The 25615-nt window shown below is 33.9% G+C and overlaps 3 protein-coding genes across 3 annotated transcripts; all 3 read left to right on the top strand.

Moving 5' to 3' along the window:
• The first annotated feature begins 1028 nt into the window (after nucleotides 1-1028).
• LOC115716399 (phosphatidylinositol 4-kinase alpha 1) lies at nucleotides 1029-14167 on the top strand. Its single transcript, XM_030645184.2, has 25 exons — nucleotides 1029-2213; nucleotides 2366-2686; nucleotides 2779-2913; nucleotides 3274-3444; nucleotides 3601-3759; nucleotides 3859-3983; nucleotides 4138-4444; nucleotides 5231-5381; nucleotides 5626-5834; nucleotides 6094-6252; nucleotides 6341-6523; nucleotides 7062-7514; nucleotides 7603-7962; nucleotides 8625-8839; nucleotides 9654-9837; nucleotides 10013-10149; nucleotides 10277-10430; nucleotides 10912-11178; nucleotides 11338-11415; nucleotides 11515-11562; nucleotides 12300-12472; nucleotides 12552-12747; nucleotides 12994-13134; nucleotides 13299-13510; nucleotides 13591-14167. The coding sequence occupies exons 1-25, from the start codon at nucleotides 1383-1385 to the stop codon at nucleotides 14009-14011; spliced, it is 5790 nt and encodes a 1929-aa protein (XP_030501044.2). The 5' UTR covers nucleotides 1029-1382; the 3' UTR covers nucleotides 14012-14167.
• A 3594-nt stretch (nucleotides 14168-17761) lies between these two features.
• Nucleotides 17762-21538, top strand: LOC115715619 (uncharacterized). The gene is made up of 9 exons (XM_030644275.2): nucleotides 17762-17913; nucleotides 18015-18109; nucleotides 18190-18310; nucleotides 19320-19439; nucleotides 19559-19615; nucleotides 19699-19742; nucleotides 19853-19966; nucleotides 20950-21004; nucleotides 21111-21538. Exons 2-9 carry the CDS (start codon nucleotides 18023-18025, stop codon nucleotides 21125-21127), a joined length of 615 nt encoding a protein of 204 aa, XP_030500135.2. The 5' UTR covers nucleotides 17762-17913; nucleotides 18015-18022; the 3' UTR covers nucleotides 21128-21538.
• A 1889-nt stretch (nucleotides 21539-23427) lies between these two features.
• On the top strand, nucleotides 23428-24833 carry LOC115717041 (RING-H2 finger protein ATL29). The gene has a single exon (XM_030645982.2). The coding sequence runs from the start codon at nucleotides 23705-23707 to the stop codon at nucleotides 24620-24622; it is 918 nt and encodes a 305-aa protein (XP_030501842.2). The 5' UTR covers nucleotides 23428-23704; the 3' UTR covers nucleotides 24623-24833.
• The last annotated feature ends 782 nt before the right edge of the window (nucleotides 24834-25615 follow it).

Raw genomic sequence — 25615 nt, 5'->3', positions numbered from 1 at the left:
AAGATAACCTACAAAATTTTGAGAAATTCTGAATAATTTACAATACAGAATACAATGTTCAAACAGTCTATTTTACACACGTATAAAATAAAATAGTCACTCGTGCAATACACTGTTTGAACGTAGTTTTCGGTGTGTTAAACTTTTCCAAATTTCTTAAAATTTTGCAGGATGTCTTAAATAACTATAACGTACATGACCATGAGAAAAAATTTGACTAAAAAATTATTCGGGTGCTAAAAAAGATAAGGGTGCATCAATGTGTCTATTTTAAGAGGTGCATTGTAGAATTTCCCATTATTTTATTATAAAAAAAATTGTATAAAATAAAATTGGGTGATTCTACCATGCACCCCCTTAAAAGAGATATACTGATGCACCCATAACTTGTTTCGGTATCCAGAAAAATTTTTTAGTCTAATTTTTTTTTCATATTCATGTACGTTATTGCTACATAAGATAACCTACAAAATTTTGTGAAATTCAAAATAATTTACAATATAGAAAATAATGTTCAAACAGTTTATTTTACACGCGTATAAAATAAAATAGTCACGCGTGCAACACACTGTTTGAACATATTTTTCGATGTGTTAAATTTTTTCAAATTTCTTAAAATTTTACAGGATATCTTAAATAACTATAATGTACATGACCATCAGAAAAAATTTGACTATAAGGGTGCATCAATATATCTATTTTAAGGGTGCATTGTAGAATTTCCAAATACAATTTTTCTTCAATAACGTGATTCTACAATGCACCCCTTTAAAAGGGATGTACTGATACACTCTTGATTTGTTTCGGAATCGAGAAAAATTTTTAGTCTATTTTTTTTTTTTATATTCATGTACGTTATAACTATTTAAGATAACTTACAAAATTTTAAAAATTTTCCAAATTTCTTAAAATTTTGAATAATGTCTTCACTTGAGAAAAAATTTTACAAAATTATTTCGAATTTCCATATATATATTAAAAAAATATTAAGACAAGCGCGCGAAAAGCGGTTTAGTTTTGTAGTTTCCTTTTCTCGTATATCACAAATAGAAAACTTCGAGTGATAGAGAGAGAGATCAATAGAACTAATCTCTATGAACCGATCGGGAAGCCCTCCGGTGAACCATCCAGTAAACCCTCCTCAATCTCAGGGTTCTCTCTTTTCTCCTGAGACGCATTAGCCAAAGCTTTAGCATTCTCCTTGGAGCCACTCGTAGGCTTTTGAGAATCATTATCATCGTCATCTTCTATCTCGATAGGGTTTTGGGCGAGGGATTTAGGGGGAACAGTCTTGGAGTTGTTGTTCTCAACGTTAATCCGATATTCGAATACATCGCTTTTATAATAGTAAGAAAGATATTTTTGTTCTTTCATTGGTCTCTATGGAAGCTTTGATCGAGCTCTGCGATCTAATTGCGCAGAATCCAATTCAGTTATCTGAGAAGCTGTCTTGGATTTGTAGCCAATGCCCTTCGCCTGAAGATCTTGTCGCTGGATCTGCTAGTGTTTCGCGTCCTCAAATCAATGCCCTGCTTGCCGTGGCTCGGTTACTCTCCAAATGCCCAGATTCCGCCAATCTCCGTCCTAAAACACTGGTCTTGGAGTTTTTTCATTCTATTCTGGCTTCATTCAGTCCATCATTTTGGCCGCAAGCATTCGGCACTGATGCGATGGCGTCCTTCTTTGCAGAGTTTTTGAGATATGTATGCAAAGCCGCTGAATTGTCACCGGATTTCACAGCTGAGATAGTGGAGTTCACAGGCGAGGTTGTGGTGTCGGCCATCAGTATTGGAGGAGGAGAAAATTTGGGTATTTCTAGGGCTTTTCTTATGGCCTTGTCTGAGAGCTTCCCTCCAATTTCGGATTCCGACGCTGAAAAATTGATTAATCTTCTCCTTGATCAGCTACCCGCGCCTGGTCATCAGGTTCGGTCTCCGGTTACTCCGTGGGAACAAATTCAAGCCAACTCGGAGATTTGTTCGTCACAAAGCTCACCAAATGAAACGAACCAAATTTCGTGTTCGTCTACTACTAGTGCCTCTTCCTTTGAGGAAAAGGAAGAGACTGTGGAGAGTTTGGAGAAGCAAGAGATTGCTTTCAAATTGATTACTCACATTTTAGATAAAGTCTGTAGTACTGACGACAAAAGGGTATCGAAGCATATTAGGCTAGTAGTAAAGAAGCATCTCCAGTTGATGATAGTATTTTTGAAGGTAAATCTTTTATATATATATATGTTTACTACTTTAGAATTAGATGGTATCATTTGAGAATCTTTGGACTTATTGAAGACAAAAAAAAAAAGAAATATTTAATTCAGATGACCTGGAATGGAAGGATAATTAGTAATGTGAAAATTTTATAGATAAGGAAGCGTGATTGGACTGAGCATGGCTCACTTCTAAAGGCAAAGCTGTTAGTTTATAAAGCTGCTGTTACGTTGGCTATAAAGGTTCTTGCTTGCTTTGATTCTGATGAGAAGTTGACACATCAGACTCTAACATTGTTTACGAATGCTGCTGAAGCATGTTTATTTTCAGTATGGCGTAAGTTGAGAATGTGTGAAGAACTCTTTTGTTCCTTGCTTGATGGGCTTTCACAAATTGCAATAACAACTCGAGGGGGCCAATCATTTTGTTATTTGTTCTCCTGGCTCAAGCATGTTGTAATAGATCTATGTCCTCAGGTAAAACAGTATATAATGTGTTGAAGAAAAATATCTGTTTAATTTTTCCCTCTATGTAATAGCAACATGCTGATACTTGGGTAGTTAATCAGGGAGCAATGTTTGAGAGCGTCATGAAGACGAGCTGTGAAATAATTGAATGTTGCTGGAGGAGCAATGAGCCACATTTTGTCGATACATTCATCTTTGGTTTGGTTAAAAGTATTCGTGAACGAAATGATGAACAGGTTGGTTTATGCTTTTGTTTAGCATATATGCTTTTGGACTTGCACTTCTTATGTAACCAAATACTTGTGATTGAATACATAGATTTAATTATAAATAGCACTATAATCTTAATATATTTGCAAACACTATATAAATGACAGATCTACCTTGGCATCGGAAAACATTAACTTTTATAATGATCAGATAGCTGAAGATGAAGTAAAATTCTCTAAACAAATAAGAAGAGAGGATAAAGATGTTCTAATCAACTAAAAAAAAATAAAAAACAGATAGCTACCTCTAAACAAAGTGTTTTCTCATTTAGGAGGAGTAAATTCATATTTATTGATGATTTCATTTTATGTTGTTTCTTATTTCAGGTTGAGAGAAACGAACCTGCAGTACCAATTGTGCAGATTAATGTTATTCTTCTGCTAGCAGATTTAAGTGTTGCTGTTAACAAGTCTGAAGTAGTGGACAAGATTTTACCTTCCTTTATTGATAGACTGGAAGAGGGTGATGATTCGGCTCCTAGTTTATTGCGACCCCGAGTATGGAACCTCAGTCTTTAAAACATGTATTTTATGTTATTTCTTATAACTATCTTTCAACTCGTGATTTAATGTTACTTGATTGTAATCAAATTGCTTATTGCTTCATTCAATTTGATGGCAGTTTCTAAAATCTGTTCTAATAATTTTTTGCAGCTTCTTGATGCTGTATCACGCATGGCAAGTTTAGGTTTTGAAAAGTCCTATCGGGAAACGGTTATTTTGATGACAAGAAGTTTCTTACATAAACTTTTGAGTGTAGGATCTGCTGAAAGTAGAACATTGGTGCCTGAAGCTACAACAGAGCTGGTTGAGGTCAGTGTTTCATCAGAAATATGAACCACCATGATACTTACAAGTTACTTGGTGAAGTATATTGTCCAATAGATTCTCACTGATTCAATCACATTCCAGACGCTTCCTGCAGGGTTCCTTCTCATTGCTAGTGGTCTAAAAAATATAACGTTGCGTTCAGATTATCGTCACCGTTTGCTATCTTTGTGCTCTGATGTAGGCTTTGCCGCATCAAAAAGTGGAAGGTAGAACTCTTAGGAAACAATTATGTTGCTGTACTTGTCTTTCTGGCTTTGATTTTACAATGCATGCAGTGTTCTGCAAGGCTTCAATGATGTGGATTTATCTAGTTTCTTTCTTCTTTTAATCTTTTTCTTAAATTATGTTCTAATATTGCAGAAATGGAGCAGATTTCCTCGGGCCTCTACTTCCTGCTGTTGCTGAAATATGTTCTGATTTTGATCCGACCATAGACGTGGAACCTTCACTTTTGAAGTTATTTCGTAACCTGTGGTTCTATGTTACTTTGTTTGGTTTAGCACCTCCCATACAAAAAACACAACCACCAACAACGAAGTCAACATCCACTTCATTGAACAGTGTGGGTACGGGGACAATTGCTCTTCAAGCTGTTGGGGGTCCATACATGTGGAATACACAATGGTCTTCTGCTGTCCAGCGAATTGCTCAAGGGACACCTCCACTTGTAAGTTTGTGATGAGTATCCTGGATTATTTACTTTTTTTCCTGATCTCTTTCTTTGGAACATTTTTTTTTTTAGAAAAAAAGTTTATTTGGGGGTAATGTTTGTTATATTAAGAATAACATACTGGTATCAGTGAAAAATTATTTGGGGGTATGGAAGGATGAACTGTGTTAGAAATCCATGTTCAACCTAGGAGTTCATTATAACATCTTTGGTAGTAGTCAGTAGATTTTGGGAAGTACACCAAACTATTGTCTGCTTAATTTTTCATAATACATTTTTTTTTTCTTTTAAAATATTTAAACTCAAAATATCCTCTATTTTTTTATTCCTTTTTCTGGATCATGTAGAACTAAAAATCTTTTTCATTGTTGGCCTCTTATGTAAGAATTATGAGTTTGAGTTAAGAGCACCGTTTTGTTGCCAAATTGCAATTGGTACTCAAAACCCAGTTTCTATGCGTGCAAGTAGAGTTTATCCTAGAGAGCTTGACGGTAGCTGGGAGATCAAACTTGATAAAAATATTTGGACTGAATAAGTCTATTACATCTAACTCCTGATGATTGGGCTACACCTAATAGCTTTGTGTGTTCATTGTGTTCACTATTCGTTAATCTCCTTGTATCAGAACTTGTCATTCAAAGTCATCTAATCAATCATCATTTTTTACACGTGTTGTACCTTTCAGATTTCCATGTTGAACTAAGGCTCATTTATTTTAGTATATATGCTTGTATTTTGTTCTGTCTTGTGAGTAATTTTGAGGCTTTTGTTCCATTTTCCTAGGTTGTTGGCTCCGTGAAATGGCTAGAGGATGAGTTTGAGCTCAATGCTCTTCACAACCATGGGATCTGTGAAGGAAGTGGCAATGGGAAAGCTGCTCTCTCTGCTGCTCTTGGAGGGCGCATCGATGTTGGATCAATGAGCACAATTACAGGTTATTTATTCTCTTATAACTTTTAGGATTTGTGTTTGTGCTCCTTTGAGACTGTCTGAGAGCAATATACTTATTTGTCGGTTTTAGGAAAAACTTTTCTTCCCTCTTTCCTCTCCCTTTTTGGTGCTGCTTTATTACTTGTTTACAAGAATTCATCTGCACTGTTTTTCTTAAGGTAGAATTTCTCTTTATTCTTCAATATTCTTTATTTACTGTTTCGAATGGTACTTTTCAATGCTTGCAGGAGTAAAGGCAACCTATATTCTTGCAGTAGCATTTTTGGAGATAACTCGCTTTGGTAGTAATGGTGGCATCCTCAACAGAGATACCAAACCTAGAAGTGCGTTTAGTTGTGTATTTGAGTACTTAAAAACACCAAATCTTATGCCAGTTGTTATTCAATGCTTAATGGCAATTGTCCATCGAGCTTTTGAAACAGCAGTATTATGGCTGGTATGTATTTTTTGTGGGAGAACTTCCAAACTTAACCCTTCTCGTTTGTTCCTTTTCCCAAAAATAGCTGTTTCTTTTCCTGAAGGATGTTACATGGAGTCAATCTTCATTTTCATTATTTATTGGATGCTGCATTTACATTATTTATTGTAGGTGGTTGCTTTACCCATTTTAATATAAACCAATGGATTTTGTTATTATTTAGAAGAGCTGCTATGTCTATGCCTTGCCAATGTCACCATTTTTTATATGATTTCAGGAGGATAGGATATCAGAAACCGGAAAGGAAGCTGAGGTTAGAGAATCAACTCTTTCTGTACATGCCTGTTTTCTTATCAAAAGTATGTCCCAGAGGGAGGAACGTATCCGTGAAGTTGCTGTGAGCTTGTTAAAGCAAATTAGAGATAGATTTCCACAGGTAAATTATGCCAGCAACATTGCTCATTCATTTATTGTGCAATTTCCCTTACCTATTTAAGTCATAAAAGATTTCAACATTTATACAGATTTTATGGAACTCTTCATGTTTCGATTTCCTGCTGTTCTCGATTGATAATGATTCTCCTTCTGCTGTTGTCAATGATCCTACTCGGGTGGTGACTATTCGTTCTTTGTACCAAAAAGTTGTTCGAGAATGGATCATTGAATCATTTTCCTATGCTCCTTGCACCAGCCAAGGTCTTCTACAGGTTGAAAACTCTGCTCTCAAATAAAGTGTCCATCTCTCTAAGTATCAAAATATGTGAACTTTTAGTGGCATTATTTTCCCTTGCCTAAAAAAAATATTATTTTCTTCTCACATGCTAAGAAGTCTTGTTTCTTTGACTGTGAATGATGGGGTTGTCAATTTATAATATGTTGCTCTCTTACACGGTCATATTTTGAACGGATTCACTGGTTTTGGATCTTACCATATTTACATTGAAATTCATAAAATCACATCTATTCATAGGTTGCAAGCCATCCCCTTTTTATTTCTAATCTATTTGCATTAGGAGGTGTTTCGTGGAAGCTCATTTAATTTTCCACGACCTCCTGAAAATAAGTATGATGATACATCTTTCAGACCACATGTTTTGTTTTATTTGTTTATTTTGATTTTAAGTAGTTTTCACGTGTCCATTTTCCTTCAAAAAAAAAAAGTAGTTTTCACGTGTAAAAATGCGAACCTTTATTCTCTCAGCATACTCTTTTGAATGATATTATTGCTTTATTATCATACTGCAGGACAAGCTTTGTAAAGAATACACACGGAAAAGAGCACAACATACAACTGATACTGATGCGGTTTCTCTTCTAACTGAGATACATATTGGTACAGCAAAAAGTGAGTGCTGGACCGCCACACGGACAGCAAATATCCCAGCTGTCATGGCTGCTGCTGCAGCAGCATCAGGAGCAAATTTGAAATTGACAGAAGACTTTAATTTGAAGGTGCTCAGTACTGGGATAGTGAGCGCAACAGTGAAATGCTACCATGTTGGAGGAATTGCTGGAGAAATTGCTGGAATGAGAAGGTGGGCAAGTTGCCGATCACAGGCTGAGGATGGGATGTTGTCGATCAAGTTTGTCTGTTTACTTCGAAATTTTGTTAATATTGCAAAAAATGGTGGGCAAGTTGACAAGTCACAATTTCGTGAAACTTGTTCCCAGGCAACTGCATTACTTTTATCAAATCTGGTAAAAAAATTTATTGTTTTACCTTTTTGTATTTCAAAAATCAGGGTTGGTATTTGTGTGCCTGAATTCATTATCTATCCTATTCCAGAGTTCTGATTCAAAACAAAATGTAGACTGCTGTTCACAACTTCTTCGTCTACTCTGTTGGTGTCCAGCTTACATCTGTACACAAGATGCAATGGAAACTGGTGTTTTCATTTGGACCTGGTTAGTTTCTGCTGCACCTGAATTCGGTTCCCTTGTCCTTGCTGAACTTGTCGATGCATGGTTGTGGACAAGTGATACAAAACAAGGTCTTTTTGCGTCTGATGTGAAGTATTCTGGGCCAGCTGCAAAATTAAGTCCTCACCTTGCTCCCGCGGAGCCAGAAGGGCCACCTGAAGTTGATCCTGTTGAACAAATAATGGCTCAAAGATTGTGGCTTGGTTTTTTCATCGATCGCTTTGAGGTTTGAAATTACATAACTTATATCCCTCTGATCCTCCCTTTGCTCAAATTGATGCGTGAGCTGAACATTTGGTAATGGAGGGAAGCTTTGAATCGATAAATGCAACCATGGTTTGTTAAATTGCAAAATGTATATTTTTCATAAATTATTTGCACCAAATATAATTTTTCTCTATAAGAAAGATACGTATGGTGTAATAGATGATTTCCTCTTTATCATTTGCCTGGAGATAATCCGGGATTGTTCTCATTCTAGTAGGAATGCTTACTACCTTGTACAAATTTTGATAATTCTCATCTTGTTGTTTGTTGAAACTGATGAGAATCTTCAATTCTTTTGTTGAGAAATAGAAATCTTTAGCTCTTTTGACCATGATTAAATCTGTCTTTGACAATTTTTTTTTCTTTTTCATTTATATCTTTTCTACTTCCATAGTTGACATGGTATCTTCATGTATAATATAGTTTTTATTGTGTCATATCACAATATTTATATCTTTGCTTCTTTGATAATTGATGTGGTATCTTGATGTACATTTTTATTTTCATTGTGTCATATCTTAATATGATTACTGTGGATCAATGTGTTGGTGTGTGTATTTTCTCTTTCTTTATGCGGTTGTTTAAGATGATTCACATTATGTTTTTTGTGTGCTTGCTTAGGTAGTTCGACATCATAGTATTGAGCAACTTTTGCTTATTGGTCGAATGTTACAAGTGTCAACAAAGCTCCCGTGGAACTTTTCACGTCATCCTGCTGCCACTGGTACCTTTTTCACTCTAATGCTTCTTGGCCTGAAGTTCTGCTCATGCCAATCCCAGGGAAATCTTCTAAATTTTAAAACAGAGCTTCAGTTGCTGGAAGATTGGATCTACAGGTGAGAAAGTCACTTCTTCATACTTAATGCATACTCACTGACTTGCAATTCAGTCCTCTGCGCTATATCATGTCCTTGACTTGTATCTAGTGCATCTATTTTCATTGAGTATTTCTCTTACTATAAACTAAATTGATTGAATGCTTTGAGTGAATCTATATTGATAAACGTTACCAAAGTTACAAAGTTTTCCAAGCAATTCGAGACCTTGGAATATCTCCACAGAGAGTCTCAACAATAACTACAATAATCTACTAGTTTTTTTACTGCCTTAGATTCTATTTAATTATCTATAATACAAATAGGTTGATTAGAATAACTAACTAGCTCACTAGAATAACCACTCAAACACAGATTTTCACCTAATAAAACATGCTGACTTGTACATTAATTATTAATCCAGGTCAGCAATTTATCATTGCTTGCATTGCTGCTGGAATATTTTAGGCGAACAACTGGTCTAATACGTTCCTTGTCATTTGTTTCTCTAACTAGTATCCATGTAGCTTGAAATAAGTTGATTTGTTGGTTGGTTCCTTGTCATTTGTTTCTCTAACTAGTATCCATGTAGCTTGAAATACTTTGATTTGTTGGATGTTCTCAGTATCATGAACTATGATGCATGTAAATGCTACTAAAATTTTGAATCCCACAAAGTCCCAGGGTGTGCATAAACTTCAACTCCACATTTCAATTAATTAGTTTTTTTCTTGAATTCTCAAAACGTCTTGTTCAAATAATGTTGTTGTGCAAATAGGTTTCTATGTATACCTTATCTACTTGAATTTGTAAGTTATCATTGGATTTGATACAGGGTCTCGTTGGGCTGGTTTGCGTTTGGGCCTGAGTGGTATGATGCCAACAATTCGAGTTTTGCCCAGAGTGAAGCTCAATCTGTATCTTTATTTGTGCACTACCTTTCAAATGAGCGAGTAGATGCAAGTCAATCTGATTCCAAGGGACGAGCACGCGAAAATGGGAGCAGTGTGGTTGATGTGGTAATATTATTGAATTGTAGAACGTAAATGTTTTGAATTTTTATTGATATCTGAATAAAAATAGTAAGTCCTTTAATATACAGATAATGTTTTATTCAGCAAGTCAGTTATTATATTGTTGGGATTGTGCATGACCTGTTAGCAATGTTCAATAATAGTACTTACAAAATTGCAGGACAATCAACATCACCCTGTTTGGGGCCCGATGGAGGACTATGCTGTGGGAAGAGAAAAGCTGAAGCTTCTACTTTTGATGCTATGTCAGCATGAGGCTGATAGGCTTGAAGTTTGGGCTGAACCCTCTCATGCAAAGTAAACTTAACAACGAATCTATTAACTTTGTCGTATTATTTTGAAAGAAAAAAAAAAACAAAGAACCTTGCAATTGATTGAGTGTAGCAAGTGATGATTTTCATTTTTATTTTTACTTTTATTTCAGGAAAAATACTCCCTCTCGGTCTAAAATTAGCTCAGATAAATGGATTGAATATGCAAGGACTGCCTTCTCTGTGGATCCTCGTATAGCTATATCCTTAGCATCAAGGTTCCCAACAAACACATTCTTGAAGGCTGAAGTAACTCATTTAGTTCAGGTATGTCTTATGATGGTTTGAATTTATTTAAGTTGAGTTGATTGGTAACAGCAATGGTGAATTACACGATAGGTGACATGTTGTTGAAATTAATTTTCACACCTTAGTTTAGTTCTCAAAGTTGACATGAAAATGCCAATGATATTGGCCACTAAACAGTGGCCCTAGGGCTTTTGTGCTGTAGTGGCAAGGGTTCCTTGAGTTGGGTCCAACTTAGGCAGAGCTCTTAGGGTTCCTGTGAGACTAGTTCGGGTAGGGCCAGACTAAAAAGAGAATAAAAGGCACTGAATTATGACAACAACTTTCTATTCCAGATCAAAATTATGAGCTAGTCATATTTTTTGATATACCTAGATTAAGACAGCCTTACATATGATCTAGTAGTCCATGAAAAATATCCTAGTTTTATCAAACTTTGCTGATGCTTTATTATCATTGTTTATGATCCTGCACAACCCTTAAACTTGAATATTTCTTGCAGTTGCATATATTGGATATCCGAAGCATTCCTGAAGCATTGCCTTATTTTGTTACCCCAAAGGCAATAGATGAAAACTCTGTGCTTTTACAACAATTACCACACTGGGCAGCTTGTTCTATTACACAAGCTCTTAAATTCCTTACTCCGGCATTTAAAGGGCATCCGCGTGTTATGGCATATGTTCTTAGGGTCTTAGAGTCATATCCTCCTGAGCAAGTAACATTCTTCATGCCACAGCTAGTACAGTCATTGCGATATGATGAAGGGGTGAGTTATTCTGATGATTCCAAGTCTTGGATTATCCTTTTCTTTTTCCCAAATAAATGTTTTGGAGTTGCAGACTTTCATAATTTGTTATATGTATTGTACATCGATTTTGTTTTCACAATACTAGATTCTGATTCTTACAATAAAAATATTTTCCAGAGGTTAGTAGAAGAATATTTGCTGAGGGCAGCTCAAAGAAGTGATACATTTGCCCATACTTTAATCTGGCATTTACAGGTAATGATCTATTTAATAAGACAACAATATTTTTAGTTTTTTTCCTCTGCGGAGGAGGTGAGGGGTTTTACATATAAATAATAAGATTTTGTATGACAGAGTGAAGAATTAGGACCAGAATCAGGGAAAGAAGCTGGCTCTGGGAAGGTATGTCTGCAACCCATGCTTTATATTTCATTGTAAAGTGGCACTCTCCTGCCCTTATTAATCAATTTCTAATGCTCCATTTACACACTCCCAAATTAGTATGGTGTTTCTTGAAATTCCTGTTTTTTTTAGTGTTACCAAGTACTTAAGCAGTTAACCTTTTAATTAAAAGCAGAAACAGAAAAAGTTGATTAGGCTGATTCACAATTAACTTAAGCCTAGTTTACAGGCCGCACGCAGGGATAATGTATGTTCAAAATAACGTTTTTAAGCCTCGAGACGCTTTTTTGGTCTAATTATGATACACGAATGTTCCATTCCAATATTAAAAGAATTAGAAAATAGGAATCTTATTGATATCAAAGGAAGTATTACACATCTTTCCAAGCTTTTTGTGACACTTGATATCTCTCAGAATAAATTTTACTCTAAACATGACAAATTAATTCCTATTTCTTACAATAAATTTTACTCTAAACAATACTAACTCATCCCTAACTGTTTCTTTAGCTACACCCTTTAGGACTATTAACATAGCTCACTTAAGACATTCAATCTCAGCCAATAAGAGTTCTACAAACCTAATTCCTTCTGTTGGTTAGAATAATATTAAGGCATAACAGACTATTCTCTATAATTTATTGGGAACTAGAGAAGAGTAGACTCTTTTTTGCATTAACATTAATTGTTCTAGTAATTTATGCACTATATAACTTGTGTGTTTACTCTAATGACAGAATACTCCCTTCCAAGCTCTGCTGCCACTTGTTAGGGAACGTATTATTGATGGTTTATCCCCAAAGGCACGTGACTTATTTAAAAGAGAATTTGATTTCTTTGACAAGATTACATCTATTTCAGGTGTTCTTTTTCCACTTCCCAAAGAAGAACGAAAAGCGGGTATTAGAAGGTATGCTTCTTAATCTTTAAATGATTTACTTTAGTCATTGAGAAATACATTTCTGATAGAATGTTACTCACATGAACAGAGAATTGGAGAAAATTGAAATGCAAGGAGATGACCTTTATCTACCAACAGCTCCTAACAAGCTTGTTAGGGGTATTAAGGTTGATAGTGGAATTCCCTTGACGTCGGCAGCAAAAGTTCCTATTATGATTACATTTAATGTGACTGATCGGGATGGAGACCATAATGTTGTAAAACCCCAAGCTTGCATTTTCAAGGTGAGCTTATTAGTTATTCCCTAATATTTTCAATTTTCTTTTGCCTGTGACTTAGAATTTTTTACCATGATTCTAAGATGCATAAATGAAACTTGCCAATATTCAGAAATTTAAGTACTAATTTCATTATATTGGCTCGTACCAAGATTTAATAGAATAAATTCAATCTGAGGTTGTGGTTAGTATGATTTCTGGTTGATTACGAATAGAGTAGAGTTATCTTACTGGAGTTTTCTAATTTAAAAGGTAGGGGATGATTGTCGCCAAGATGTCCTTGCTCTTCAAGTGATTTCACTTCTTAGAGATATATTTGAAGCTGTTGGACTAAATCTTTATCTGTTTCCTTATGGTGTACTTCCAACTGGCCCTGGGAGAGGCATAATTGAGGTATGTTTACATATGAGACTGATATTGATGTAATGTCATAACCCAATCTCAATCCCATGTGTATCTTTTCCAATTATATATGTCCAGAGATAAAACTAGATTTTTACTGTGATTGTATCGTTCTTTGCGTATGATGTCTCTCGTCCTCAATTTTTACCATGTAGGTGGTGCCTAATACTCGGAGTAGAAATGAAATGGGTGATAGAACCGATGGTGGTTTGTACGAGATTTTTCAGCAGGACTACGGTTCTGTTGATTCTCCTATTAATTTCGAAACTGCACGAGATAACTTCATTACGAGCAGTGCTGGTTATGCGGTTGCCAGCCTTCTACTGCAACCGAAGGATAGACATAATGGAAATCTTTTATTTGACAAGTAAGATCTTTATCTTCTTAACTATTCTACAATTTGTCAAAGTAACAAAATGTTGAGTTATTCCTTGTATTGTGGTGCAGCGTTGGGAGACTTGTTCATATTGATTTTGGTTTTATTTTTGAAACTTCTCCCGGTCGAAATATGCGATTTGAAAGTGCTCATTTTAAGCTTAGCCATGAAATGACTCAACTATTAGATCCTTCAGGGGACATGAAAAGTGAAACCTGGCACCAGTTTGTAAGTTTGTGTGTGAAAGGATACCTTGCAGCTCGGCATCATATGGATGGGATTATCAGCACAGTTGAGTTAATGCTAGACAGTGGACTGCCTTGCTTTAGCAGGGGTGATCCAATACATAATCTTCGAAACAGATTTCATCCCGAAATGACTGATCGTCAAGCCGCGAATTTCATGATCCGCGTCTGCACTGATGCTTACGACAAATGGACCACTGCTGGGTATGATTTGATCCAGTATTTGCAACAGGGTATTGAGAAGTAGAAACTCATTTTTGGGATTTGTACATACATATGATGTTTTTCTTACCTACACTATAAATATAAGCTTAGTTTTTCAAGGATTTTCTATCCTAGTATAGTAGAATTCCATTTGAGGTTGTTTACTTTTGCAAAGTGATTATCATCTTCTCTTTTCCAACTATGTAAGTATTAATAAGATGAATTTTCAATCTCTGTTATCCAAAAAATTGGAAACTAATCCTCTAATAACTTCCAAAACTACATGTAGCTTTTATTATTTTTATTATTACAGTAGAACTTTTATTAAAGAATATTTTTGGGACCAAATAAATTATATTCTAATTGAGAAGTTATAACTAAATAGAGTTACATTAGAAAAAGATAATCAAAACACTAAAAATAACAACAATAATAATAAATAATTTTTGATACTATATCATAATAGCATTATTTTTGAGTAAATATAATATTTATATATGTATTATAATTTAGAATAAAATTATTAAGTTTACATAAATAAATTTATAAAATATATTTATATATTTTATTAAGATGTAATTATTCTTATATAGAGATATACTTTTGATAAGTACATATTTGTCTTATAAATATGATCAATTTATGTATTAATATTCTTAAATTGATTCTTTAAATTATTGATTAGTGTGATTTTAATTGTTTTGGATATTTTAAAGACTAATCTTGCATTTAGAATTTGGAGGGATGTTAGCATATTTTGGTAGAAAATACTAGAAGTCAGTGAGCTTGGTTTTACAAGGTGGAACTTAATTGTAAATTTTAACGACCTTAGAAGCAAAATTGGACTTGGAGCTCAACTTGAAAGTTGTAGATCTCGTTCTTAGTTTTCTGGAACATCTTGAATCGTCCAATTCTAAGTTGTATTGAAGAAGTTATGACAAATTAAGTCAACCGCACGTGCTGGGTGCTATAGCGCAGGTTCTAGGCGCTATAGCGCAGGCATGGAAAAAAAAGATAATTTCAGCACGTTGGTTATTCGGGAAATATCTCATGGGTGCTATAGCGCTGTACTTATTCTTTTTTTTTTTTTTATGAAAAAAAATCCTAATTCTAAGGGGATTCATCTATCTTTTCAAGCACTATAAATATGACCTTAGAGCTACCAAATTAAGATAAAAACTTAGAGAGAGAGAGAGAGAGAGAGAGAGAGAGAGAGAGAGAGAGAGAGAGAGAGAGAGAGAGAGAGAGAGAGAGAGAGAGAGAGAGAGAGAGAGAGAGAGAGAGAGAGATCTTGGCTTCGAAGTGTTCTCCATCACAGTTTTTTTTTCTTCTCCTTAAACTCTTACTATTTATTATGATTATCGTTATAATATCTAGTTTTGAGTAGTTTTCTTTTAGTTAAGGATTATTTCAAAACCCAAAACATGAATTCTTAATTTCATTATTGAATGTTAATTTCTAGTTTACGTTATATCAAATTGCTTCTATTCTTCTATATTCAATGTCATGGTTATTGTTTTAATCTTGTTTAGATGGCCACTAAATTAGGTTTTACTTTGATCTACCGTCAACTTAGATTTACTATTCACCTAATAGTCTAAGATTCTAAGTGTTTGTAATAAATTGTAATTTTTAATATTGTCAAATGTACTTTAATTGTGATGAAGAATAGAACCTAGGTTAAATGAATTATATGCTTCATTAATTTATTGCCTAGATTAATCTATCTCCATAAATCTCAAAGTTTTATCTAAGTTAAATAAATTCCATGCTTCGTGGATTTACTACTTAGGTAAAATAGTTATTTATTGAGCGTTTCGTCTTGATTACATGTAATAGGAAGATTGAGATAATTGATTGCTTTAGCATTATTTGCGGGATTAATAGTTTGATTGGAAATTAAAATTACATTTATTAATAAGAATTAGAAATGATTGTTGAGGGTGCTAATAATCTTTAACTAGTTTCTCATATTGTAGTCTTAATTTTAATTTATTTTTATTTTTATTTATGCTATTTTACTCTAAATCTCAAAATCCCTTTTTCTAACTTTTGTCACTAGTTTTTGAGTAATTAAATAAACATTGTCCTTGTGGGATCGACCCTTACTTACGGTTATATTAAAATAATTAGAGGTATTAGAATTAAAATATTAATAAATTTGTTGTGGCTTACGACACGCACCAAATTTTTGGCACCATTGCCGTGGATTATTGTTTTATTTTATTATTCATATTTAATTTTTGCTTTACTAACTTGTTCTTCGAGTTGTGGTTTTAACTTTTAGATCTTTTTTTGGAAAGATGACGATGTACAATCAATAAAACTATGATCCATATTATGTCTAGCTACAAGTGTATCAATATGATTTCTACTACGATACTTACACGTACAATGAATAATGGGGAGATTATTCTTGCACTTCTTACAGTAGGATCAATCAATATGTTCAACCAACTTCTTACTATTCTCCTGTAGCACCACAAGATCAAGATCATTCTCTTATTGATTTGCTCAACACTTTGGTGGCTTCTACTACTTGGATGCAACAAAATAATGCACAATTTCAACAACCTACTCACGCTGCACCATATAGTGAAAAACCAACTACTGCTAAGCTGATTGAAATGTTAGCAGCTAATACCTTGCAGTTTTTGCAAAGCTGTCATGAAACTATCCAGAGCCTTCAATAATCTCCACAAAAGTTAGAGAATCTTGTAGAGTCAGTGGAAACATCTATGAGTGAGTATAAAATTCAATGTTCAAACTCTATGCCTTCACAAGTGGAGAGTAACCCAATAGAGAATGTCAGTGGCATCACTATCCAAAATGGTACACAACTTGAATTACCAACACACCAAGAAGTTAATGATTTGATTCCAACTAAAGGAGTCAACAATTCATCACTTGAAGAGTCATCCACCAAAAGTTGAGTCTCTTACATTAGTTGGTCCACCATCACTGAAAAATTCATACAAACCAATTGTACCAACTTATGTCACTCCTCCACTTTTTCCAAGTAGATTGAAAAAATCTAAGAAAGAGGAGGTCATCAAGGAGATTCTTGAAACTCTTCCCAAAATTGAGGTAAAAATTTCATATCTTGAGGATATCAAAGAAGAGCCTCATTGTAATAACATTCTTAAGGAGTTGTGTCTAAATGAAAAAAAAATTGAATGGAAGTGAGAAAATAAGTGTGGGGGAGAATGTTTCTGTAGTTCTCTAAAGAAAGTTGTTGCCTAAGACAAGTACAATTTAATGCACAATTGGTAAAACTAGATTTGATCATTGCATGATAGATTTAGGAGCAATTATTAATATTATGTCTTATTCTAGTTTTGCTTCTTTAAATCTTGGTTTGTTAAGAGAAACTCAGGTTTTGATTCAATTGACTAATCGGACTAATGGACATTTCTCCAAGTGATTCTTATATAATTGAGATGGAAGATGAGGGTGATTCCAATACTACATCAACTCCATTTGGGAGATCCTTCTTACTCACTGCGAGTAAGAAATTGGATACGAAAGCATAGATTCTTAGAATAAAATTTGGTGGTGAAACACTCAAATTCAATGTATTAGATTCTATTGATAGGTACATAAAGAATGAGTCTTTGTTAAAAGACCCGACTTAAAGACTACATGAGCACAACATGCAGTCGAAGTAACGACGTTAAACAAAGCAAACTTACCAGAGTTTTTCTTACCATTTTCTTTTTACAAAAGTATGGCATGTAAGTTCTACTTTCTAAAAATATTAAGGCCCAACATAGGAGGCCCAGCCCATTAATATAACACTTCTCACACTTTCACGCATACAAACACAACTCATCTCCGTCTTGGTCTCCGGCCTCAGCCTCTCGCCGCCGCCTATAACCTCTTCTCTTTCTCTGGTTATCTCCTCCATTTTCTTTTCATCCTTGTACATTAATTCAGACCCTGAAGGTAAGACAGACTACTTTGTTCATGTGACTGACCAATTATCTTATTGTAATTGTAAAATTGAGTTGCTTATGTTTGTGGGTTTTGTTCATTTGTTTATGAAGGTAAATAAATGGCTTATAGAGGAGGAGGGCGTGGTAGGGGACGTGGTGGATTTGGAGGATTCGGTACGCAGGAACCCTTTGTCCTATTTCCTGAGGTTGGTGTTTACAAACCATTTCATTATATTTGTTAGTCCAATTTTGAAGATTGAAAGTTTTGTGTTTTGTGATTTTTTAGGATGTTGTATTGCCTGATATAAAGGGTGTGTTGGTTGAGAAAGATTTAATCCGTCGAAGTATGATCTTGCAAAACTATTGGAAAGCTTCTCCTTATTACCTTGAGGACAATGCTTCAAACAGTATGTCGAAATAGTTTATCACTAGTAGTGTTTTCGATATTTGGAGAAATTATAATAGGCTAATTAGAATTTTTGCTCTTTTGAACTTGTACAAAATTATGCCCTTAACTTTTAAAGTCGTTAAAAATGCCTGCTGAACTATTGAGATTGTTGAATTTAAGGATTTTTGTCTAATTTCATTTAATTTTACTATTTCAGTGATTGTTTATGTACTAAATCATGCTCTCTAGATTTTGATATCTACCAAATCATGTCTTTCAAACTTTGATATGTACTAAATTATACTCATGAACTTTCATCCATGTTAGATTTTTTTAAATTTAACAATTTCAATAGTTCAGGGACATTTTTAACGACTTAAAAGTTTAGGGGACATGATTTGGTACATGTCAAAGTTCAAGGGGCAAAAATCTTAATTAGTCTTCTTTTAAATTATCATGTTATAGTAGGCATTCCATCTATTTTCAAAAAATTATAAATAAATTAAGATGCAAAAATTTTCGAGTGTCTTGTGAAAATAGTTTTTGTGAAATTTTTTATTAGTAAAATAAAAAGGATTTTATTAGTAAAATAACCTTATTTGGTTGTAAAAACTACCATGAATTACACTTTGCGATCATAAATGACTATTGTGGTCGCAAAATGACCATAGATTTACATTGGGCAACCATCATGGTCGCATAAAGTAAATTAAGTGAGGTTATTTTATAAATTTTATTATTTTACATTGTTAGTTTGGCAAATTTTTCAAAAATTCACTGTTTTTGAGTAAATTACAATGTCAAAAATAAAATTCACAATAATCAATTGCACCCATATAAAAAAAATCAATGAATGTTTGAATTTTTTTTTTGTATTGTAAATGTTCTAAATTTTTCAAGATTATGTAGAATGTCTGCTATAACTATATCGATAGAGACAAAAGTGGTGTCCCTATTCAGAATTTTTCAATAATTTATATGAATGCAATTATGGAAGTTGAAAGTTTACATGAATCTTGGTTTTCCAGAGGATCAAAGTTCAGAGATAGAAAGATTTTCTGACAGGAAGAAAATCAATACCACCATTATGAGAGATTCACTTTCACAAATCTTAGACCAGAAAAAATTTCCATTGGAACTAACTGAAGGTTTGCATTCTCATTGCCCTGTGAATTTTGCTTAGGAAATGATATCCAAGACTGTATTTTCTATACTATATCTTTCACTGGCTTCTGCCACTGTGTTCATTAGTGAAGTATAATTTCAGGCTCGAAGGGGTGGCGACAGTCTAGTCGAAAGAGAGTTCGATGGAATCCTGATTCAGGTAGTACATTGAAGATGAGTTGTTTTGTTTCTTGTTTGTTTGGTAGTATGACTTGAATCAAACTCATTATGTTTTCATTGCAGAGCTTAAAAAATTAGATCTATTTGAGAAGCTTGAACAACGTGAGGTAAATATCATTTTTTTTTTGTTTACTTAAATTAAATCTTGGCTAGATCAGATGAATCATTGTGTTTCACCAATAAACTCATATATTTTATCGTTTGTTCATGTTAATAGGCTCTAAATGAGAAAGGAGAAAAGGAAAAGAAAGACGGCGAAAATGAGGATGAAGATGAAGAGCTAGATGAACACGACACTGAAGAAGAGCTTAGCGATGATGATTATAATCAGGTTCTTATTAATATCATTGGCTACTGTTGTTGCCCACAAAATCCACATTGGCTCTATCCATTATGTGATGGCATACTATTTGATGTTTTATGTGATAAGAACCGAAACTCCAAACGCAAGAAAACCAATAAAACAGTAGCCAAAGAGTAGAGATCATAGGCAATTGCTATTGAAACAGAGAAACAAGGTTACAAACTATTGGAGCCCTTAGACCCCATTGATGTAAATAGAGAAATACTCAATTCACTGCATGCCCATTCTATTCTCTTACTCGCCGATTCATACATTCTTATTTCTCTTATTTGCTACACTCAACCTCACCATACTAATACTGGGGTCATGTGATCCTGTCGGGTTTCATTTCATGCATCCGGTACTGTGATGGCAGACAAATATTGAGATTACTTTGAGACCAAATGAACTATGTCAATGAGAACTCTTACAAGAAGAGAAAAAAATATCAAATGAAATAATCTAACTAGTCACACTTATAGAACCTCGGAAGGGATTACTTCCTGTTAGTGCCTTGCAGTTGACTTTTAAGTAGCATAAAACTTCCCTTGGTTGCCACCATTTCAGTCTGGCAGAATATGGACTATGAAGTGGCAGTTTACCATGTCCATGAGGCATTTTGATTCACTTTGTTGGAAGGGTCCTGTCTATTCATATGCAGTTTATTTTTCCTTATAGGAAAACATAAAATGATGTTATGAACTATGAAGCTATCGCATTGGCCTTTTTGACCTTTAAATAGTCTCCTAACTTTAATGTTTTCTTAACAACATCAGCTGGTGTTCTGCAGAGCTACTAACAGTAACACAGGTTTCATGGATAACTTAAAAGACAGAATTTTTCAATATCTTAAAGTTTTCATCGATGACCTTTATTATTCTTGAGTTTCAACCAACAGCATTTTCCTCTCTACCAATCTATAGAGAAAAACTTAATGATTTTGTTACTGAACTTGCTGTAAAATCTTGCAGAATGTAGATTTCGATGACGATGAAGATGATTTTAACGTGGAAGATGATGGTGGAGGTAATGAGCATTCTTTCTCATGCCTGCATTTGTTATGCTAATGCCATCAAGATTGGAACTTTCGAACATTCCACGTTCTTACATTGATTGATTTCTTTTGTTGCAGATGATGATGTTTACTAGTGGCTTTCATCAGGAATGTCCTTTTGAATTTCTGATGATGTCTTGAAGCAATAATTATAGAGTAGTACTTAGTTGAAGGGTGAAGGGTTTTTCTGTTGATTGCAAAAGCTAGCTCGCCGTTTTCTTCCAGTGACTTAGTTGTAGGCGTTTTCTTCGCTGGGTTAGATTCTCATTCCACTCATCTTCAAATGCGGCTTTGCTTCTAAGTTGTAAATACACTTGATTCTCCATTTTAGAGTCTTATTCTAACAGATGATGGGAGGAAAAGTAATTTAAGCAATCACCATTCTTAATTTTGTAGTTCTTTTCTTTTTAGTTTTTGATTAAGGTATGGAAGAATTTTACTTGTGACCTATACATTTGAGTATGAAGTTACCAATGAGTAGATTGTATATATCCTTTTAACTTTTATTATTTGTTTTGACTTTTACTTATATCTAGACTTCATATAAACAATCCAAACAAAGTCTATTCTTATTTTAGATTTATTTATTTGTAATTAAAGTTTTATATTTCTTGAATAGTGTATTTTTCTTCTGTGAAAAATAAAATACTCAATTCTTCATAAAATTGAGTCTTAATTCCATTATTATTTTTTCTTTTTTGAGCAAAAGATGATTTATTCATTCATAAACATTCAGCATCAACAATAGACATAAATTCAGGAGGAGCATTACGTTAACTAAAAATACGATCTGAGTAAAAACAAGACGCTCGAGTAACACAATGAGCAGCCTTATTTACAGACCGTTTAACAAAATGTAAAGACACACCATTAAGAGATGAAATTAAAGACCGACAATCTTGAACTAAAAAACCAAATTGAGATGGCATTGAAACTGAGCCAAGAACAGCCTGCACCACCACTAGCGCATCTATCTCAATTTCCACCCCAGTCCACCCTTTGCGTTTGATCCAACTCAACGCTTCCTTCACCTCGATAACCTCGGCAATCTCAGGTTTCACAGCTCCTATCCGACTGCCTGAAATCCCCTCAATGAGCTTCCCATGTGCGTCCCGTGCTACACAACCGAACCCAAACTTTTGCTCCGCCAAAAATATAGCACCATCCACATTCACTTTAATGGGGCTGGATAGAGGCTTTTTCCAACACTCCACACCAGAACGTGAATCAAAAACCAGCAATGGACCAGTTCGTTGCACCTGAGCAGCAGACCACTGCTGCAAAGTGGATAAAGAAAATGATGGATATTGATGTCAAATAAAGAATGGACTTTTATATATTAACCATTAAAATTCAAGTTCATGATAGGGTATTTTTATTTATTTCAAAAAAATAATAAAAAACAAATAGAATTCTTAAAAAATATTATTGGTGCTTAGCACTTTCATTGATATCATACCGCATGTAATTAAGTAGTAGGTTCTATATAACTTAATAAAATAATTTTTAGAGTGTATTACTAACCAATTATAGTATCACCTATGAAAGTTATGAATTGAAAATAATTATTAGACACTATTGGTACTCAATAGCAATGCTAAGAAAATTAGTACTTATGAATTGGTAGTAATTGGATAAAGAAAAATGCTAAAAGGTATTAGTAGTGTGTAATACTTTTTTCGGTGTCATATCACGCTATTAGTGTAATTAAGTATTGAATTTCATATAACTAAACTAATTTTTAAGAAATATCGGTAACTAATCATAAGACGATACCTTTAGATAGTTACTAGGTACCACTAATATTCAATACAATGCTCTTGAATAAATGCTATGGTATTATTGAATTTAAAAAAAAATTAAAATCCAAGTCATTTTTTTTTTCCAAATATGAAATATAATTTGTGATTGGAGCGTGGTTTCACACCAAACGTATTGGCTATATTAAATTTCCAATTTAAGTGTTGTTTAAACTATACATTAACCAAAAAAAATAGAAATCACATTGGACATTAACTCAATTAAAGTGTCTTACAAAAAGATGAGAAAATCATCATACTAAAGTGATTCCATTGATGGTATTTTTGATTATTTATTTTTTATTTTTAAGATATATACATAAAAAAAATAAATAAGAATAATTAGTTGGTTGGCATCTCGAATTAAAACAAATCCCAATACATGTGGATGTGGCAGTTTCATCACTATCAACTAACTATTAGTCTATACAACCAAAAATAGAAATAACTAAACACAAAATAAAGCCTTAGAAGACATATTCTATCTATTCTATCCTCATTATTCTCACAATGACTCGCTCAACTATAACTAACAACCCTTTTCAACCTTAACTTACCCAAAAGAAAAGAGAAAATAGAGACACCATACCCCAAACCAAACCAAACTCTAAACCAAATTATGTCCACTTCATATAACTAAAAACCATCCCAAAATAAGAGCCTCTCATTCCAAATTACTTTACACATGGTCACACTCCCCTTCTTCCTCTCTTTTTAGTAAAAATAATAAAAAAAGATAATGTACAAGAGAGACACCACTTATCTTGTCTTGTCTTCTTTTCTTTTTCTCATTACTCCTTTCTAATAATCTCTCATGCATGTACTTATGCACAAGAGATTATCTTATAATCTTAATTAATTAAATCTTTTTCCATGTCGACGAGGACAAACCCTTACACCCCACCACCGCCGCAAAACTTTGAATCTCCACCTATTACCATAGTTTTAACAATAGTCCTTCTAATCTTTTTCCTTCTTGGATTCTTCTCCATCTACTTTTGTCGATGTTTCATGGACATAATTTTCAACACGTGGCATTTTCGAAGAACTCGCTCTGGAAACCTCTCAGGCACCACTGGAGCCACTTCCTCAGACACAATCGCCGCCCACAATGGCCTTGACCTCGCCATAATAAAAACTTTCCCTACTTTCACTTACTCAACCGTTAAAGATGTCCAAGAAGAAGACGACAGGTACGGCCTGGAATGCGCCATTTGTCTAGTTGAATTCGAAAACGACAGCTTGCTTCGTCTCCTGACGGTTTGTTACCACGTCTTTCACCAAGAATGTGTTGATCTTTGGCTCGAATCACACAAGACTTGTCCTGTTTGTCGTCGGGAACTGGACTCTGCTCCGCTAGCTCTAAAACCTACAGAGCAGAGTCCTGATCCAATTCCTCCTCCTCCTCTTCCTATTCTGTCCCGGGTCCATGAAAATCAGGACCGGGGCAGTGTGAGAATTGACATTGATATTATTAACAACTCGCAACAGGTTGATAATAATAACAATGTCAATAATAATGATCGTGATCACGATCATCGAAAAGGAGGAGGAGATGATAATGTGGTGATTGGGAGATTTTCAAGGTCACATTCAACAGGGCATTCGATAGTTAGAGGTAATAATTATAGAATATTATCAGAAGAAGAAGAGAATAGATATACTCTGAGATTGCCAGAGCATTTGAAGATGAAGCTTTTAAGAGGAGGAGGCCATTATTGGACTGGAAGCTGTGATGGTGGAGATTTTCATAGCAGTAGAAGCAGTAATGGTGGATTTGGTGAAGTTTAATAACTTTAATTTTTGAGGTTTTTTATTGATTTAATTTTCACATACAAGAGATATCATGATATAATCACAGTACCAACTTAAACTTATTTTATTCATACATATTATAGTTTAGATATATTAATTAATCAAAATATATCGTACTGTATTTTCTATTTGATCTCTGGTATGAATTTTGTGTTTTACTTTTTAGACTTGTTGGTTCTTTAATTTCTATTTTTTTTTTTTAATTTAATTCTTATTTATTTTACTGGTAAGCTATATTTGAGCATTACCAAAAAAAAAAAAGCCAAAATGGTGGATCCATGATCATAAATAATAAAACAACCAATAAAAAAAATGGTATTGGTGACAACTTTTGCACTTTGATTTTCATAAAGATAAAATTTTAATGCAGGTACATCACTTTAAAATAGGTTCCATATCACAAACACTTATTTTAATACTTCTATTTTTTAACCATTGGAGATGCTCTAAGTTATGGTAAAAGATATATTTAAAAAAAAAATACTTATAGAAAGTGATTTTTATGCATTTGAAAAAAAATGATTATAATGATAAGAAGAAATTAATTAGTGATGAATCAAAATTAATATAGGAGTTGTTGAAAAAAAAAAGATTAATGTAGGAGGTTTTATTAAAATCGAGATTACAACTATATTAATTGCTGCATATACACTATTTCTTGAAGAGTACCATTAAGAAAGACATTACTAACATCTAGTTGCTTAACTGGCCAATTAGGAGAAACATCAAGACTGAAAACAATAAGAATTGTAGTTGGCTTAACAATAGGACTAAAGGTGTCCTCATAATCAATTACAGGAGTTTGAAGATAGACTTTAGCAACTAATCCCAATTTGAATTTGTTTAAGGAGCCATCAGGGTTTAACTTGACTATGTGAGCCCATTTATTCCTAATGACACACATGAGGCTCATAAGGAATAAGTGTCCATGTCCCTTGCTTGATGAGAGCAGTAAATTTTTTATTCATG

Source organism: Cannabis sativa, chromosome 5, assembly GCF_029168945.1.
Source record: "Cannabis sativa cultivar Pink pepper isolate KNU-18-1 chromosome 5, ASM2916894v1, whole genome shotgun sequence".
NCBI classification, from domain to species: Eukaryota; Viridiplantae; Streptophyta; class Magnoliopsida; order Rosales; family Cannabaceae; genus Cannabis; species Cannabis sativa.
Note: the sequence above shows the minus strand (reverse complement) of the source record. Positions and strands in the feature narration are given on the sequence as shown.

Bases quoted from the DNA above. Each gene is read 5' to 3' on its own strand.
- LOC115716399 (XM_030645184.2), top strand. From the start codon at position 1,383: ATGGAAGCTTTGATCGAGCTCTGCGATCTAATTGCGCAGAATCCAATT. The intron at 12,473-12,551 runs GTATGCTTCTTA...TCACATGAACAG, and splicing joins CGAAAAGCGGGTATTAGAAG to AGAATTGGAGAAAATTGAAA. The intron at 12,748-12,993 runs GTGAGCTTATTA...CTAATTTAAAAG, and splicing joins CCCAAGCTTGCATTTTCAAG to GTAGGGGATGATTGTCGCCA.
- LOC115715619 (XM_030644275.2), top strand. From the start codon at position 18,023: ATGGCTTATAGAGGAGGAGGGCGTGGTAGGGGACGTGGTGGATTTGGA. The intron at 18,110-18,189 runs GTTGGTGTTTAC...GTGATTTTTTAG, and splicing joins CCTTTGTCCTATTTCCTGAG to GATGTTGTATTGCCTGATAT. The intron at 18,311-19,319 runs GTATGTCGAAAT...TTGGTTTTCCAG, and splicing joins TGAGGACAATGCTTCAAACA to AGGATCAAAGTTCAGAGATA.
- LOC115717041 (XM_030645982.2), top strand. From the start codon at position 23,705: ATGTCGACGAGGACAAACCCTTACACCCCACCACCGCCGCAAAACTTT.